General features: G+C 39.6%; 1 protein-coding gene across 3 annotated transcripts; it reads left to right on the forward strand.

Moving 5' to 3' along the window:
• On the forward strand, positions 1 to 14,664 carry apol1 (apolipoprotein L, 1). 3 transcript variants are annotated; one of them, XM_080458178.1, is made up of 38 exons: positions 1 to 241; positions 352 to 399; positions 1,308 to 1,379; positions 1,749 to 1,814; positions 1,903 to 1,968; positions 2,793 to 2,864; positions 2,972 to 3,034; positions 3,171 to 3,224; positions 4,396 to 4,461; positions 4,561 to 4,629; positions 4,748 to 4,819; positions 4,905 to 4,976; positions 5,213 to 5,275; positions 5,344 to 5,412; positions 5,564 to 5,635; positions 5,730 to 5,795; positions 5,931 to 5,990; positions 6,883 to 6,945; positions 7,146 to 7,199; positions 7,313 to 7,360; positions 7,500 to 7,568; positions 7,655 to 7,708; positions 7,832 to 7,894; positions 8,141 to 8,194; positions 8,561 to 8,626; positions 8,841 to 8,909; positions 8,997 to 9,056; positions 9,249 to 9,329; positions 9,438 to 9,491; positions 9,762 to 9,863; positions 10,455 to 10,511; positions 10,622 to 10,714; positions 10,883 to 10,933; positions 11,406 to 11,453; positions 12,209 to 12,295; positions 12,389 to 12,428; positions 12,834 to 12,885; positions 13,209 to 14,664. In XM_080458178.1, the coding sequence occupies exons 1-38, from the start codon at positions 239 to 241 to the stop codon at positions 14,167 to 14,169; spliced, it is 3,279 nt and encodes a 1,092-aa protein (XP_080314304.1). In that variant the 5' UTR covers positions 1 to 238; the 3' UTR covers positions 14,170 to 14,664. The 3 variants fall into 3 exon arrangements, with proteins under 3 accessions (XP_080314304.1, XP_080314305.1, XP_080314306.1); XM_080458179.1 differs by having other exon boundaries at positions 9,777 to 9,863; XM_080458180.1 differs by lacking the exon at positions 8,141 to 8,194 and having other exon boundaries at positions 4 to 241; positions 9,777 to 9,863.
• Positions 14,665 to 15,175: the final 511 nt, after the last annotated feature.

Consider the following 15,175-nt stretch of genomic DNA (forward strand, 5'->3'; position numbering starts at 1 on the left):
TCCTCTCTTCTAAAAAAAACACAGGTGTGTGGGAGGTTGTTCCCCTCAGCCGGTTCCCACTCTTTCTATTTTTTTCTAAACGGGGAGGATCTAGAAGTGGTCGGCGAGTGAAAACAACACGGAGTATCAACACGGAGGACGCGCTCCATATTCCGAGGATTTAAGCGTTTTATGCGCACATTTACCGGTTCATCTGCGGAATAACTTCACTTTGGAGGAGTTCGGAGCCGCTGCATTAATGGTAAGACAACGACTCAAGTTAAACCTGAAGACTGGAGCCGATTAAAAGGTCGGGTTTTATCCGTCCGTGTGTTTTAATGTGTCAAATAATGCAAGTGGCCGTTTTGACAGGATCGATACGATGATCTGGATCTGGACTGTGATGAGGGAAATGTTTCCGTGAGTGTTTCACCCTGTTTGCTTTTTCCTCTCAAGCTGAGAATAAACTTTCATTATACTCTTTATAGGCGATACACACCCTCCGTGTGACCTTGCCGTCATAACTATTCATATGATTCACTCTATAAGTGTGTGGATCAAGTAGATTTCTGTCTGTTTAGGATTACTTGGAGATCCAACTAGTCAACATGGCCGTATCACCCTGCCAGGGTGCTCCGGGGTATTAACAGCCTCCTGGGGCACCAGCAGACCCACCCTCACCTTCTCCAACTGAGTTTAGAAACTGTGTCGTAGATTTCAGCTTAACGGTTTTGGAAAAATGAATAAACTACTTAAATTGAGGTCAGAGAATGATTAAAAGAAGTCAGTGGTTTTGTCTGTGCTGACGCTATGGGTGTTTTCACTCACGGGTCATGGGCTAGTTCTAAAATGACATTGAGGTGCGTCATTAAAGGACCACGGTGTGAAGTATATTTATTATTCTTTTTCAGAAGGGAAGGAATTATCTAATACAGAATTAATATGGGATACTTTAACTTTTAATAAACAGTCTCCGTGCACTGGGTTCACCTCACCTGGCTTTACCTAATTTGTTATGACAAATTTCATCATATAAAGTATATTGTGCTTTCTAGATGTCTTAGTTTGATCAGTTTTCATTTCACACTGGTCGACACTGTTGCTGTGTTTTCTTGCTTTGTGAACTTTAGACATGAAAACAGTCGATTTGAATCTACTTTCATCACTTCTTTGAGTTTGTATGTGAAACAAGCATCAAGTCAAGACTTTACATTTTTCCCTGAAGTTGGACTCTAATATTTAAATGAGTCACTTTTTCATCGTTACAATCAGGAGAGACTGTCGTTGTTTTTTTGCGGTTGGTTAAAATGACATTTCTCCTGTTCCAGCAAAAAGCTGCGCTATTCGGTGGGATGTTCAAGAAATCGCTGAAGTCCCCAGAACCATCAGTCCAGGCTCAGGTGAGGTTGTAATTTGTCTTGTGGTGACTTTACTTTGAGGGCAGAAATGAGCCGTTATTTCTTATATAAAAAATTTGCAAGAGAGTTTTTTTTCAGGAATAATTTTTTCAGTTTTTTTCTGAAGTTCAGAGAAAATGAACATTTTATAGTTTTCTTTTTGTTCCAAAATTGGCTTTTTTTGTGTGACATTTTGCACGTTTCTATAACCAACGTTGATAACGTTTTTAAAACTACGTCTGAATCATCTTTAAAGCTGGGAGGTAAACCTGTTGAGGATGTGCGGAGCAGGAAATCACAACCACCAACAATGAATCTGCAATATTGGAGTCTGCATATTTATCACTCAAAAGCTTCATGTTGACATTTCAGGACAATTTATCATCCAACAAAGAACTGTCAAAGAGCAACGACAGTCTGACTGAGAGCAACACCAAGGTGAGCAGGAGGTGGGGTTCCTCAGATGTTCCTGTCTGAAAAATGCCAACGTGGTAGACATTGTTACCGTTGTTTATTTATATTTCAGGACAAAGGAGTGTTTAAAGGGATGTTTAAAAAGGCGACCAAAGCTTCCAAGGAGGATCAGCCACAGGTTTGGAGATTGTTCCCATTTGTTTTGTTGTACGATCGGTGTAAGTTGATACGCATATATTACCTCTAAAGTGTGAGAATGTCCTCCTCGTGTGATTGGGTTTTTTTTGGTTGTTGCATATCCTACTTGAGCAATGACTCTGTTCTAGTTAAATGTCTTACTATTTCCTGATATACAGTAAAAGTACATCTGGAAACGGTGACAAAGTTTATTTTTTCATTTTAAACTGGGAAAAGTCCACATTTATTACACATTAAGTGAAGCGATTAAACTTTTTTTAAACTCTATTCTTGATCGTTTTAGCTTCTAAGTAATAAAAATCCAAATTACAATATCTCAAAATATTACAATATCTAATAAGATAAATTATTTTTGTCACTTTTTAACCAGTGACCACAGTTAACATAATCAAAGTCCAACCAACCAATTTTTTCATTCGCTTTCCCTCTTGAGTTACTTTGGTTTTGTCATTTTTAGTCACCAGGAGCGACATTTTTCTTTACCTTGTTTTATTGAAAACGCAGAATCGTTGTACTTTCAAGTTACATATGTAGCCGATACCCATTATACTTTTTGGTATAGCCAGCCAGTTAAAAAAATGCTCACAGGCCATAATTAGGACACCTCTGGAATGATGCTTAATGAAATAATTAACATTAACTTTTATACTCAGTAAGTGTGTAGAAAATAGTTTACTTTAAGTCACAGCAGCAAAAAACAAAAGCATCTTTAAGGATGCATTTATATACAAAACTTAAACCTGAGCGTTTTGCTTTAACTAGACTAACCTGTAGACTAACATTAGACTGTTGTTTCTGTTACAGCAGGCCACCTTATCGATACAAAACCCTGAACTGTCTGCCAGTAGTGACAGCCTGAACAGCAAGTCGTCAAAGGTGTGTGAGCTTTTTTGTCATTTTGGATTTTCCTCCACAGGGTATCAATGTTTAAGCTTTGAAAGAGACTTTTTGTACTTTTTTTTTTTTTTTTTTCCCCCCAAAAGGATAAATCGGCTGGAAAATCTAAACGCTCTCCCAGACTGGGACACATCCGCAGGGCTTCACAGGTGAAACCATAAATGCTCGACACTGTGTCTGAAAGCTTATCTGGGAGATACAACAAATAAGTGACGGCCTAAAATGCGAAAAATGCAGTTTTGTTTGGCAGGCGAGGAGACTGATGGATAATATTGTGTTTTTCAGGATCTGTTGGATTTCTCTGGTAGTAATGACAATCTGTCAGAGAACAACACTAAGGTGAGTGTCATCACAGGTGTTTTGAGAAGAGCTTCCAACATATACCATTCAAGTAAAAAGACAAAAGTAAAAATAAATGTTTAATTTTATTCATACTCTGCCTTTTTTTCATGGTGGTGCTGTAATATGCTTGTACATAATTCAGAGTCAGAAACAAACAACAAAAATCCCAAGCACTTTTTATAAAACACTATGAATATCAAAAACAAACAACTTCAGCTAATATTCTCTCAGAAAAGGGCAGATACCAGTACAGTAACAAAGTCCAAATATTTTACTTCCTCACCTCTGGTTTTCAGTTTTAAAAGAACAGTGTTATAAATCTCTTTTTAGTATTTATTTTTCAAATATGATAAAATAATAAAAAATACACAGAAATTATAAGTTTAAAAAAAATACTGAAGTGAATGATGGAGCGAAATAAGTGGTGGTAATATTGTAAATCAGGATTTTTTATTTTAATTCTTTCTTAAAATGGAAAAAAAGGCAGTGTGTAGCAGGGAGCATTTATTTTCAATGACGGGAGATGTTGGCATTTACTTCTAAAAATATCTCTTTAATTTTTTTTTTCTGATTAAAAATGTACATTTATATTGCACATGGAAACATTTAACAAAAGTTCAGAATACTAATATTTGATTATCTCTGATACGAAACCATGTTCTGTAAACTAAACTACCTACATAAATCTATTATAGTTTTCATAATTCAGTCGGTATTACACAGTGGACACAGAACTGTTACAGTAACATTGAGAGCCAGTGAATGACAGTATGACGGTGATGTGACCGACAGTAGCCGTGTAAACTCTGACTCACTGAATTGGCATTTTGTGTGTGTGTGTGTGTGTGTGTGTGTGTGTGTGTGTGTGTGTGTGTGTGTGTGTGTGTGTGTGTGTGTGTGTGTGTGTGTGTGTGTGTGTGTGTGTGTGTGTGTGTGTGTGTGTGTGTGTGTGTGTGTGTGTGTGTGTGTGAGAACGTGCATGCATCAGCAGTTTGTATAAAGAGCAGCCAATTGTTTCTAACACAAAATCCCTGTCTGTCCAACTGGCATCTGCACCAGGAGTTTCTAAAAACAAACAAACAAATAGAATAGAACTATATAAAACTGAAAAAACACTTTTTCTAATATGGATAGACGGCTCTTCTAATGGGACTTTGCTAATTTCCAGGAATCTGGAGGCATGTTCAGTGGGATGTTTAAAAAGTCCCCGAAGCCCTCTGCAGCCAAGTCTCAGGTACTTATTGATTTACTTTTTACTTGTTACTTTTGAATTGATTGTATTTTCTCACCTACTTTTTAATCCGTTTTTTTTTTTTTTTTTTTAAATTCTCAGGAGGATTTATCTGCTGCCAGTGAGCATTCAGGCAGTGCTGACAATCTTTCTGTGAACAGCAACACTAAGGTGAGCTTTGGAAAAGTTTCTACTTCTAATCCTGAAACATTACAATCTGATCTTTCACTGTAATCCTCTTCAATGGAGAACCATTCTTGAATAATACGGGGTTTTTTGGGACTTCCAGGAATCAGGTGGGGTGTTCAGTGGGTTCTTCAAAAAGCCACCCAAGCGCTTAGGAGTAAGGGCACAATCTCAGGTATTTGTTTAGCATGTTGCTATTTCTCATTTAAATATGTTTATATGTATTTTTAACGTATTTTTTTCCGGTTTCTGGCCTCCAGGAGGATGATTTGTCTGCAGACGGTGAGCTCTCCGGCAGCAACGACAACCTTTCTGTGAACAGCAACACTAAGGTGAGCTTTGGAGGAGCCACTTCCATCTTCCATCCATTCTTCTATCTTTTATCCAGCTTCATCCCGTTCACAGGGCTAACTTTTAAACTTATTCAACTACGATTTTCTTCTAACAAAAGCAAACGATATGCAAGGCGTTTTGTTTAAATATGAAAACTTGCCGTCATTGTTAATCCTCCACCGTGTGGAAATGTTCTCAATCTGTATGTCGTTAATGTGACTTTTGGCACTTGCAGGAGTCAGGAGGGATGTTCAGCGGGATGTTTAAAAAGGGCCACAAGCACAAGACGCAGTCTCAGGTATTTACTTAGAATGTTATATAACCATTTATCCGTGTTCATATCGACACTGACTGGTTTTCCTGCAGGAGGATTTGTCTGCCGACGCTGAGCTCTCCGGCAGCAGCGACAACCTTTCTGCAAACGGCAACACTAAGGTGAGCTTTGTACAACATTTTCCTGTCGTTTACAACTATAGTTCAGCAGCTATTTTTAAAGAATGCACTCCAAGCAAACAAAAGTGTCTGAATGATAATCAACCCGGACCATCGTTAATCTGTGGTTATGATGTGACTGCTTTGCTTTTAGGAGTCTGGAGGAATGTTCGGTGGGATGTTCAAAAAGCCTCCCAAGCACTTTGGTGCACGGTCTCAGTCTAAGGTACGCTATGTGGGAGTATTTGTGCAGTTTGTTTCTAAGCCTATTAAGATGTGTAAAATAATTCAACTGGCTGACGTTGTTCTCTCACCTTCAGGAGGATTTGTCTGCTCCCAGTGAGCTCTCGGGAAGCAGTGACAATCTCGCTGAGAATCCCTCAAAAGTTAGTTTGATCTTCTTCTTTTTTTTTTTGGTTCTAGTATGACACCTCCTACCTCAACAGCCAGACATTAAGAACGGTCATTACACTAATATAAACAAATTATGATTAAAAGCTGGTTTCATGTGACGTCCTCAGGAGAAAGGAGGAATCTTCGGTGGAGTGTTCAGAAAAAAAGTTGCCAGGTCTCAGTCACAGGTAAGTGACAAAACAACACAAGGTACCTCAGGTAGCCTCTGCAGCAGGCGTCACACAGTGGATGCTGCAACATGAAACCACTTCACAGAGGTTTAGGGAAGTACCTTTTAGTATTGTGACATCAGAGTGACGTGCTGGTTTCAAATTTAAGTTGGATGCAAACTCTTAAAGAACAGAGATTTTTGTTGCTCTTTCAAAAGTGGCATGAACCGCCATGACATCATTCGATGTACACCTTAATATAGGAATAATTCCTCCATCCAGCACACACACGCTGTTCAAATACCAATTGTATCTGTACAGTCCTGGGTGTGTTGCTCTTATATTAAGGTGTGGTCAAACAAATTGTGATGCAGCGCTGTCAACTAACACTACACCTAAAAGTCTGCTTATAACCAAGGCGCTAAAATATATTTTCTGCGTGTGTTTTTCTATGCCTGCTGCAGGTTGAATTATTATTAATGTTATTAGCAACCCCTTTGAATCAAATGCTGTTCTATTTTATTTTTCTGATGACGCTTTACTTTCCCCACCTACAATTGAACACAAATATCTGCATGTTAAACTTCAACATTGCTCCTTTAAACTCTGAGGACGATTCAGAGTTCATTAGATGGCTCAAAGCATGTGACGGTAATATTTTATTTGACATTGTTTTAAATAAAGTCTAGTCGGTTTACTTTGTACCTGATGACTATGACACAAGTTTATTTACGATCTGTGTCATTGCCACAATTTAAGTTGGTCTTTAAGTGTCTTATTGTTGCATGTCATACCTGAAAAAAGCCGCAGAACTATCTGTACTTTAGTAATGAGTGTTTTCACTTCCTCTGAAAATGGTGGATTTCTGGGAAATCTTTTTAATATACGTTTGCTGTTTCTCTCTGTGAAGGATGATTTGTCTATGGACGGAGAACCGTCTGCGGACAGAAAAGGTCACGAGAAGTCAACAAAGGTAAGCGGCTTAAGTTTGTGTCCTTCCTCTCTGTTGTATCTGTTGACTCGGACGAAGATCAGTATCAGTTTGTGAATTTTCTTCGGGTTTGAAACGTCTCGGAATCACTTCCCCGCCTCATCACATGCACGTTCATAACACCTGTGAAGAGGCTTTTCCGGTGCTGATATGCTCATCAAGTGTGGTTTGTCTCCCGTCAGGAGAGGAGTGAGAACTTGGAGGAGTCCACTTCAGAGAAACCCAAAACTAAACAGGTTGGTTTCTTTTTGCGACAAAGTAATTGCGACTCTACTCTGTGTGTAAAATCTCTTAGTCTTCTTTTTTTTTTTAAGTTTTCTGACAATCTCAGCATCTTGACTTATTTCAGAATGGATTCAGTGCAATGATGAAGAACACATTTCACCCGGACAAAAAGGTGAGACGTGAAATATGTAATTCCTCTCAGATTAGAATGAATTAATAGTAAAATCCCTGCCACTATAAAATTAATCGGTGATAACTTATATTATTTAATTCTACTATTATTTAACAACTAAAGTTGACTTCATCTGCAGGAAAAGAGCCCGAACTCTGACGACGAGGAGACATCGGACAACGAAGATGGCCAGACTGGTCAAAAGCAGGTTTCTACTTTTAGGATTTCATAGTTTAGAAATGTTCTTGAGGTTTTTCTTGATTAATCTTTTGATAACATTTTGTCCTCACTCAGAATAAACTGGCAGGAGCAATGACGAAGCTGAATCCCTTTCGAGGTGCCAACAAAGTAAGCTGGATTTTGTGCTTGTTGACACCGGTGAAATAAAACTGCAATTTTTGTAATAAAAATAAGCTTAAAAACTACATTTATGTGCTCTCAATTGAATTTTTGATTTTTTTTTTTGTGCAGCACGAGAAGCAGATGAGCTCAGATGAGGACGATCCAGCTGAGAAATCATCAGGTCACAAACAGGTGCTTTCATGGTTACTTGTTCCTGTTTCACTCGGTTTGAAATTTAACCGAGTCTGTTTATTCAAAATTCACCTTTTTATACTTTCAACAATGATGGTCTCCTCTCCAAAGCACCGTGCTCAGTGACTCACTGGGTGGCTCATTTAGTTTTTTTTTTTTTTACCAATGTCAGATTGTGACTCTCAAAGCTTCGATAAATTTTTCGATATCCACCTAAATCCTGTGTGAACGTGTGCTCCTCTCCAGAATGCTTTGACCGGAACCAAGTACTTATTGAATCCTTTCCGTTCTGCAAATAAAGTAACTATGACGTTAAATGTGTTGGGTGATGGTGGCGGTGGTAGTTTGGCCGTCGGTTCGAGACTGTTTTGCTTCTGTAATACGACAGTGGTTTTGAAACACTGTTACAGGTTAACTAACCATTTCACAACTGTTGTGGTTGTGACTGTTGCGTTGAGAAGTTTTTTTTTCTCACTGGTTTATACAACAATAATACCCCTGCAGATTTATTACAATTTGAACAAGACGCAAACACAGATGTGTGTATTTTGTAAAATAACCTCAAGCTTTATTCAGAAATGTGTTTTGTACAAATGTATTTCGATTAATGAATGTTTCTTCTCACTGGTAAAAAAAACAAACAAAAAACAATTATCTTTTAATCAGAAAGGCACTGAAGAGGCAGAGACCCTCAAGGAGAATGAGCATCAAGTGAAAGAGAAGCCAAAACCAGTGAGTCTATTTACTGCCTCACATAGTAGTCACACACACACACACACACACACAGACACACACACACACCTGATCAACTTCTCCTCATGACCTCCTCTTTAGTATCTTCCCCACATCCTCCTTACCTCTCACCTGCTGCCCGTGGAACCTCCTCGTCCGTCTGCTCTAGTACACCGACTGACTGACTTGGTGTGTGTGTGTGTGTCCTTGTCAGGTCAAAAGCAACATGAGCCAGCCAGAAAAGACAGACAGAAGTGAAACGCCACCCAGATCAGCGGAAAAGGTTTGCATGCAGTCAGACGGTGACCTGTGGTCTTTATGAATCTTCGGTAGCTTCTTCTCTGTCTGACTCTGTGACATCGTGTTGCAGGAGGTGAAGAGGACGCCCGCAGACGACAGAGAAAAATCAAGAAGACAAGAGTACGATAAGGTAGCCTTCTCAGTTCCTTTTCAATAATATGTAGGCTGTCTATGCGTTCTGCTTGTCCACGGAGTTTGATTGGTGTTTGAATATCGGTTTGAATACAAATCTGCTGAATGAGCGCAATGTTACACTTTCAGGAGAATTTTTTATATACATGAAAAAGCCTTTGTCACGGATATTTACTCTTGTTTTCTTCAGGAAAACAAAGATATGAGACCGAGACAGAGAAAAGAAAACCCTGAAGAAACTCCTACAGTTCCATCCAGACCGACTGAGCAGGCGAGCGGTCTTTGTCAGGGCAATGGGGCTCATTTATATCAGCTTATAGGTATGGAAAGTGTACCGTAGACCGTTATTTTTTAGGTAACGCCTGTGGTTTCATTTCAGGAGATGAGCAGAACGAGAACTCGTGATCTGCAGAAGCAGAGACACAAACATCAGGTATTGCCACGGACAACACATAACACAAGTTAAAACATTATAGATTGTCAATAGAGAGTTTTAGCTTTCAGATATCAAGCATCAGCTTTGAGTGTGTGTTTTCTTTCCTCCCACAGTAGCTATGATATAAAAATAACAACACTTTAAGATTGAAAAAGGTTTCAAACTTTTCAACTGAATGTACTGATACTAATACTGATGCAAAATATAACCCTCTGCCATCTCAACACATCTGGAACATGAAAAATACAAAAACGATGAACCGATCAGTTTAATGTGCCGCAGAACCAGTCGGGGGATGAAGGCATTGAAGGAGACGAGTCTGCTGCAGCCAGAGACGGTGAAGAGACGAACATTCCAGAGAATCAAGCAGTAAGTATGATTTGTCATGATTACAAGTCAGGATAGAATCACTATTAATCCCCAGTTATTAGATTGAAGAGTTTTCTTAAATGTGTAGAAGGTCATTCACCATTCTTTTGATTCTGACAAATAGATGATCTTATAAATAAATGCGTCGTTCTGAGATGATTTAAGGTAGGGTTTTTTTCATCATTGTGCGCTCTGAACTCTCACCGACTGCAGGAAAGCATATTTGTTGTGGCTCCTCTGCCAGGATCTAACTTTTCTAGTTCCTGCTTCCTTTGTCTTCAGTTATATCTTGTATAAACATGCAAAACACATGTGACACCTGCAGATACCATCACAAAGAAGAACTAAAATATATATATATACGGTAGTGAAGTTGGACTGTAACTGATTTTAATGTGGATGAAAAACTGAGAGTTCTGTTATTTTGAGAAGCAGCAGATTACTTTTTTCTGGGAATCCTGAAGCCCCGATGCTCTTTCTTCATTTAAATACAAATCAACAATGGCTGGAATATTATATACTAACAGTGTTGCTCTTCCAGTTGTTGTTTCTCATGTCACGTACTTGTGATTGTGCCAATTCTCTCGACAGACTAAGGTGAAAAGACACAAGCAGGCTAATCCATTCATGCCACGTACTGCAGACAGGGTAATGGAGTTTGGACACAAGTGGTTGCCAAAATTAAACACACTATAATTTGTATTTATCTCGGTGTCATGCTGACTGGGGTTTTTTGTGTTTTGTTTGTTTGTTTTTAGGCTGCGTCTGATGATGAAGGCCTGAAAGATGAAGATGAGGCTTCCTCAAAAGAGGAAAATAAAGAAGAGGAGGGCCAGGATAAAACACTAAAGGTCTTTCAGATAAATTCTCTTTCATGTGCTTGTTGAATAGAAGTTTTTCTGTTCAGCTTTAACTCAGCGTTTCAGGAACAGAACCTCGTGTTTTCTGACGACAATGTACAGTACGTATAGGACCTCCTCCAGGGGACAGTGTAATAATGTTGCGCTCTGTTTTTACAGCCCAAAGTCAAGAAATACAAGAAGCACAATCCCTTCATGCCTCGTGTCAAGGTAACGCTCAAACATGGGACGTGCTCAAACTTGCCTTTTTCTGTCTGGTCGGCACTTGTTTGGTTGAACCACACAGTTTAAATGCCCTCCGTTACAATAAACAACATTACAAGGACATTTTCTACCTCCTGGAGCGGTTGTCCTTCATTCAGCTGACCGCTTTATTGCAGCTATTTGTTTTTTCTGAAACTGCTTTACGTGAATTAATTTTCATTGGCATTGCACTCTGCTGAAATCTTTAACCTGTCCCCCTTCTTAAACGTCCCTGAAATGACTTTAGTGTAATATAATTTCTAGTCTTGCTGTGTTATTTTGATGAGTGTATTTGCATAGCAGAGATTCCACGTTAGTTCTACATTTATGAGTAAATCTCTGAAGACTAAAGACATGGCAAAAGAAATCACAATGGAACTGGAGCCTATATCAACGTTGTCAGTGTTTTAATTGTGTGTTGTGTGTTCATTGGTTTTAGCCCAAAGTTATACAGAAGAATGAACCAGGCGAAGCAGGAAACGCAGAGGTAATATAAGAAATACAATGCTTTTTTCTTAGAAAATGACTGGGATGGTGTTTCTTTTTGTAATTATGTAAACTAAAACCGACTCTTCTAAGTCTTTTCTCACCCAGTTGGTGTGTTTGTCACACAGAATTGTCTCTTTACTCATTGTGGTTCAGGGTTACAAAAGCTCTGTCTCAGTCACCTGACCCGTCCTTCTGCTCCGCCCTCAAACCAACCTCATTCTTCTTGCCATTTACAGAGTTTGTCTGGAGGGTATCGGCTCTGCTCTCTCCGCAGACTGCCCTCCTCAACATGTGTTTTGTATTTATTTCTCTTCCGCTGCTGACATGAAACCCACCCCACTCGGTGTTCGTGCTTGTCCTGAGCCGAGATTAGGCTGAAATGTGCCCAGACTTGTTCCTCCGGATCCCTTTTGAATGTGTCCCTGCGACGTTCTGGTCCTTTCACTTCTGCAAAAACAGCAGAAATACATCAGTACAACCAGAATCTCTTTTGCCATAACTTCCTCCTACTTGTTAGAGTATAAACCAGTTAAAAGTGTGCATGGGTTCAGTTGGGGGGGACTTAAAGGAAAACTGAGAAAATGTGATGACAGCTTTGGTTGCTCACACTTTTTTCTTTTTCTTTTACGGTAGATTAAATTGTATGGCAAGTGATGCATTGAAAGACACGCACATAGACTTTCCTTCATCAAAAAACAATTCATCCTTTTGGTTATATTGAACTGTAAAGATGCATGACTTGTGTTGTCTCAGAATGAAGGGGCAAACAGGTCCTTGTTTGACCAGCTGGAGGAATATCGCATTGACCCTGGAAACCCTGACAACTCCCAGGAAAGTCAGGTTGGTCGTTAAAAGCAAAACATTTTCAACTAAACTATTCAAATGTAGTCCACTGATTCATCAGCAACATACAAATATGATGGTGTCTTTCAGGATGCTGAGGATCTTATGGACTGGTGGAACACTGTGGAGCGTAAGTATTAGATTCAGTTGTGTTAATTATGGTTTGTCCAATCACTGAATGGCTGACTTTATTCAAATTACAATATTTGCCTACTGCATTTAACTAAATTTCCCATATAACAATCAAGAAGTGCATGCAATTCAAATACTTCCAATCAGTATTTCTTAATATGGCCTTTTTAATGAAAAAAAACAATAAAAATTTAACTGCTTTACATAATAACAGCAAACACAGTCATCACACCAAAATGAGCTACAACTACTACATTCGTATTAATAAGAATGAATAAGTAGTACAGGTTGTAGTGGCAGAATAATGCCCAAGTTTTCTATGTTATTTAATGTGTTCACATAGTGTTTGCTCTTTAGTTTATGTAACGTTATGAAAAATATCCCTCTTCTTATTCTTTCTCAGCATGGGAGGAAAGACAAGAAGATGAAGACATGACAGAAAAAGAAGAGGCTAAGTAAGTGACTACATTATATATACATAAGTGTCTTATTTGAAGCTTCTCAAAGGTCTGTTGACAAGTGTCTTTTCATGACTTCCCATTGGAATCAACCATGTAAGTTTCATTTCCGCGTGTCAAAGTTTTGACATTTCCACATCTGGAATCCACCTCATAACAGCTATAGATGATAAACTCATGTAAAAATATTCCATTCAGAGAAAGTTGTTTATCTGCACCACAGTTTTTTTTTTTTTTTTTGTTTTTTTTTTTAACAATAACCTTGATCATTCTGCTCAAAAATCCACTGTATACTGACCCTCAACCTCTTCTCCCCTTAGGGCCTTTGCTGTAACAGCAGATAAAGTGCAGAAAGGCATCCGCGTCTTCAACAAGCTGTTCACGGAGCGCGCCGAGTCCCTCTGGCAGCACGTCATCGACCTCAACGCCATCGCAGATGGACTCGACAAGTTCAACAAGAACACAAAGATTGCTCAAATCACTGGTGGATCCACCAGCGCCATCGGGGGCGTGGCCACCATCACTGGCCTCGCTCTGGCTCCCGTCACCCTGGGAACCTCCTTAATCGTGACCGCGATCGGACTGGGCATCGCCACAGCCGGTGGTCTGACATCAGCAGGAGCCGGCATCTCCAACCAGGTCAACAACTCTATGGATCGCAAGAAGGTGGAGAAGATTGTGGAGGACTACCAGGAGAAGATAACGGACCTCAACAAGTGCCTCAAATTCATCAAGCAGGGGATCGAGAACCTGCGCAGGTTCGACCTGATGAAGATGAAAAATCAGGCGTACAATCGAGACTTCCCTGCCCTCACTAGTAGTTTCTATGAAGACGGCGCCATGGCAGGGAAGGCGATCCTCGTCAACGCCAATGAGATCATGCGTGTGGTGCAGATCGCCAATGTGGCGGGCAGCACGGCAGCCAGAGCGGTCCAGATCGCCAGTATGGCCACGGGCGTGCTCACTGGACTCTTTGTAGGTATGGATATCTACTTTGTGGCCAAAGATTCCAAAATCCTCAAGAAAGGCGCCAAGTCGGAGTTCGCTGCCAAAATCAGGGAGGTGGCAACACAACTGCACGAAGGTCTGGTGGAGCTGAATACGATCCGAGATGAGCTGCAGTCCACCACTACACCAGAAAACCATCAAGGCGAAGAAACCAAGGCTTCGGACGGTGATAAGAAGGAGAAAGAAGACCACCACGACAGCTCCAGTGAAGATGAAATCGACCGCATTAAAAAAGCTATCAAGAAAGAATACGAGAACAAAGAATACGTTTGACACGCAACACCTTGTTAAAGTTTCCATTGAAATTTTCGATTTTAAGCTTTCGGTTAGATAGTAGTGAGATAACACTGAGACTGTTGACAGGCGTAGAGATTGTTTATATTTATAATGCCTTAGAAATGCCATATGGTGCGGCAGTGTAGCCTTACTTTGGCTTTTGTTTTCTCTCAGATGGAGCGTTTTAATGGTCTTCAGATGCTAAAGAGTCCCTCATTAGATGGCCTCAGTAAACTAGCCAGAATTGAGAAGAACTGCTGGTCTTTTTTTTTTTTTTGCCATTTTTATTCTTGTTAGCACTGCTATTATTATACCACATGTAATGTATTCTCTGATGAGGTCACCATTGTAGCCAGTTTATGCAACTTATATTTATTTGTATTTGTTCAGGGCAGAGGTATTTACTTACTGATATCTTTTTATGTGCAATACTTTTCACTGTCCAGAAGAATTGAATGTAAATGTGAAATTAAAGGCCATAGCATCACCTTCTGTCTGTCTTCTTTTTATAGTTGCTGTTCAGCAAACACTTGGTTTCCTCACACACAAACTGCTGTGCACTTACGTGAGCGAGTATTTACTCAGTCAGTAGCCAACATCAACTTAATCACTGTTTGCTCTCATTCTCAGATTCCCACTATGAGTAGGTGAGGTATGTTGTCTGAAGCAAGTACTGTGCCTCACAAATCAAAAAGTGTAATATTTTCAGGCTTATTGATTATTGGTGGCGTCCAAAGTTAACATATTGTGAATGCGCCTGTGCTTTCTGATGGCACGCCCCAACACAACTCTCTGGATTTGCTCATTTTTATATTCAAGTTAGTTTGCGATCATTAAAAAAGAATTTAAGAAAAAAAAAATGGGGAAAATGAAAATAGAATGGAGTGCAGCAGGATGGGCTACCTTTTTTTTTTTATGGTCGCCATTTTCATCCAAGATTGTGCATGTCGTTCACTGCTCTATCGTGACACGTGTTGTTTCGTTTATGTGACACACAGCAGAA

This window comes from Lipophrys pholis, assembly GCF_963383615.2.
Source record: "Lipophrys pholis genome assembly, chromosome: 1".
NCBI lineage: Eukaryota > Metazoa > Chordata > Actinopteri > Blenniiformes > Blenniidae > Lipophrys > Lipophrys pholis.

Excerpts from the sequence above, each read along its gene's own strand:
- apol1 (XM_080458178.1), top strand. Across the intron at positions 5,991-6,882 it reads TTGCCAGGTCTCAGTCACAG|GATGATTTGTCTATGGACGG; the intron begins GTAAGTGACAAA and ends CTCTCTGTGAAG. Across the intron at positions 9,492-9,761 it reads AGCAGAGACACAAACATCAG|TTTAATGTGCCGCAGAACCA; the intron begins GTATTGCCACGG and ends TGAACCGATCAG.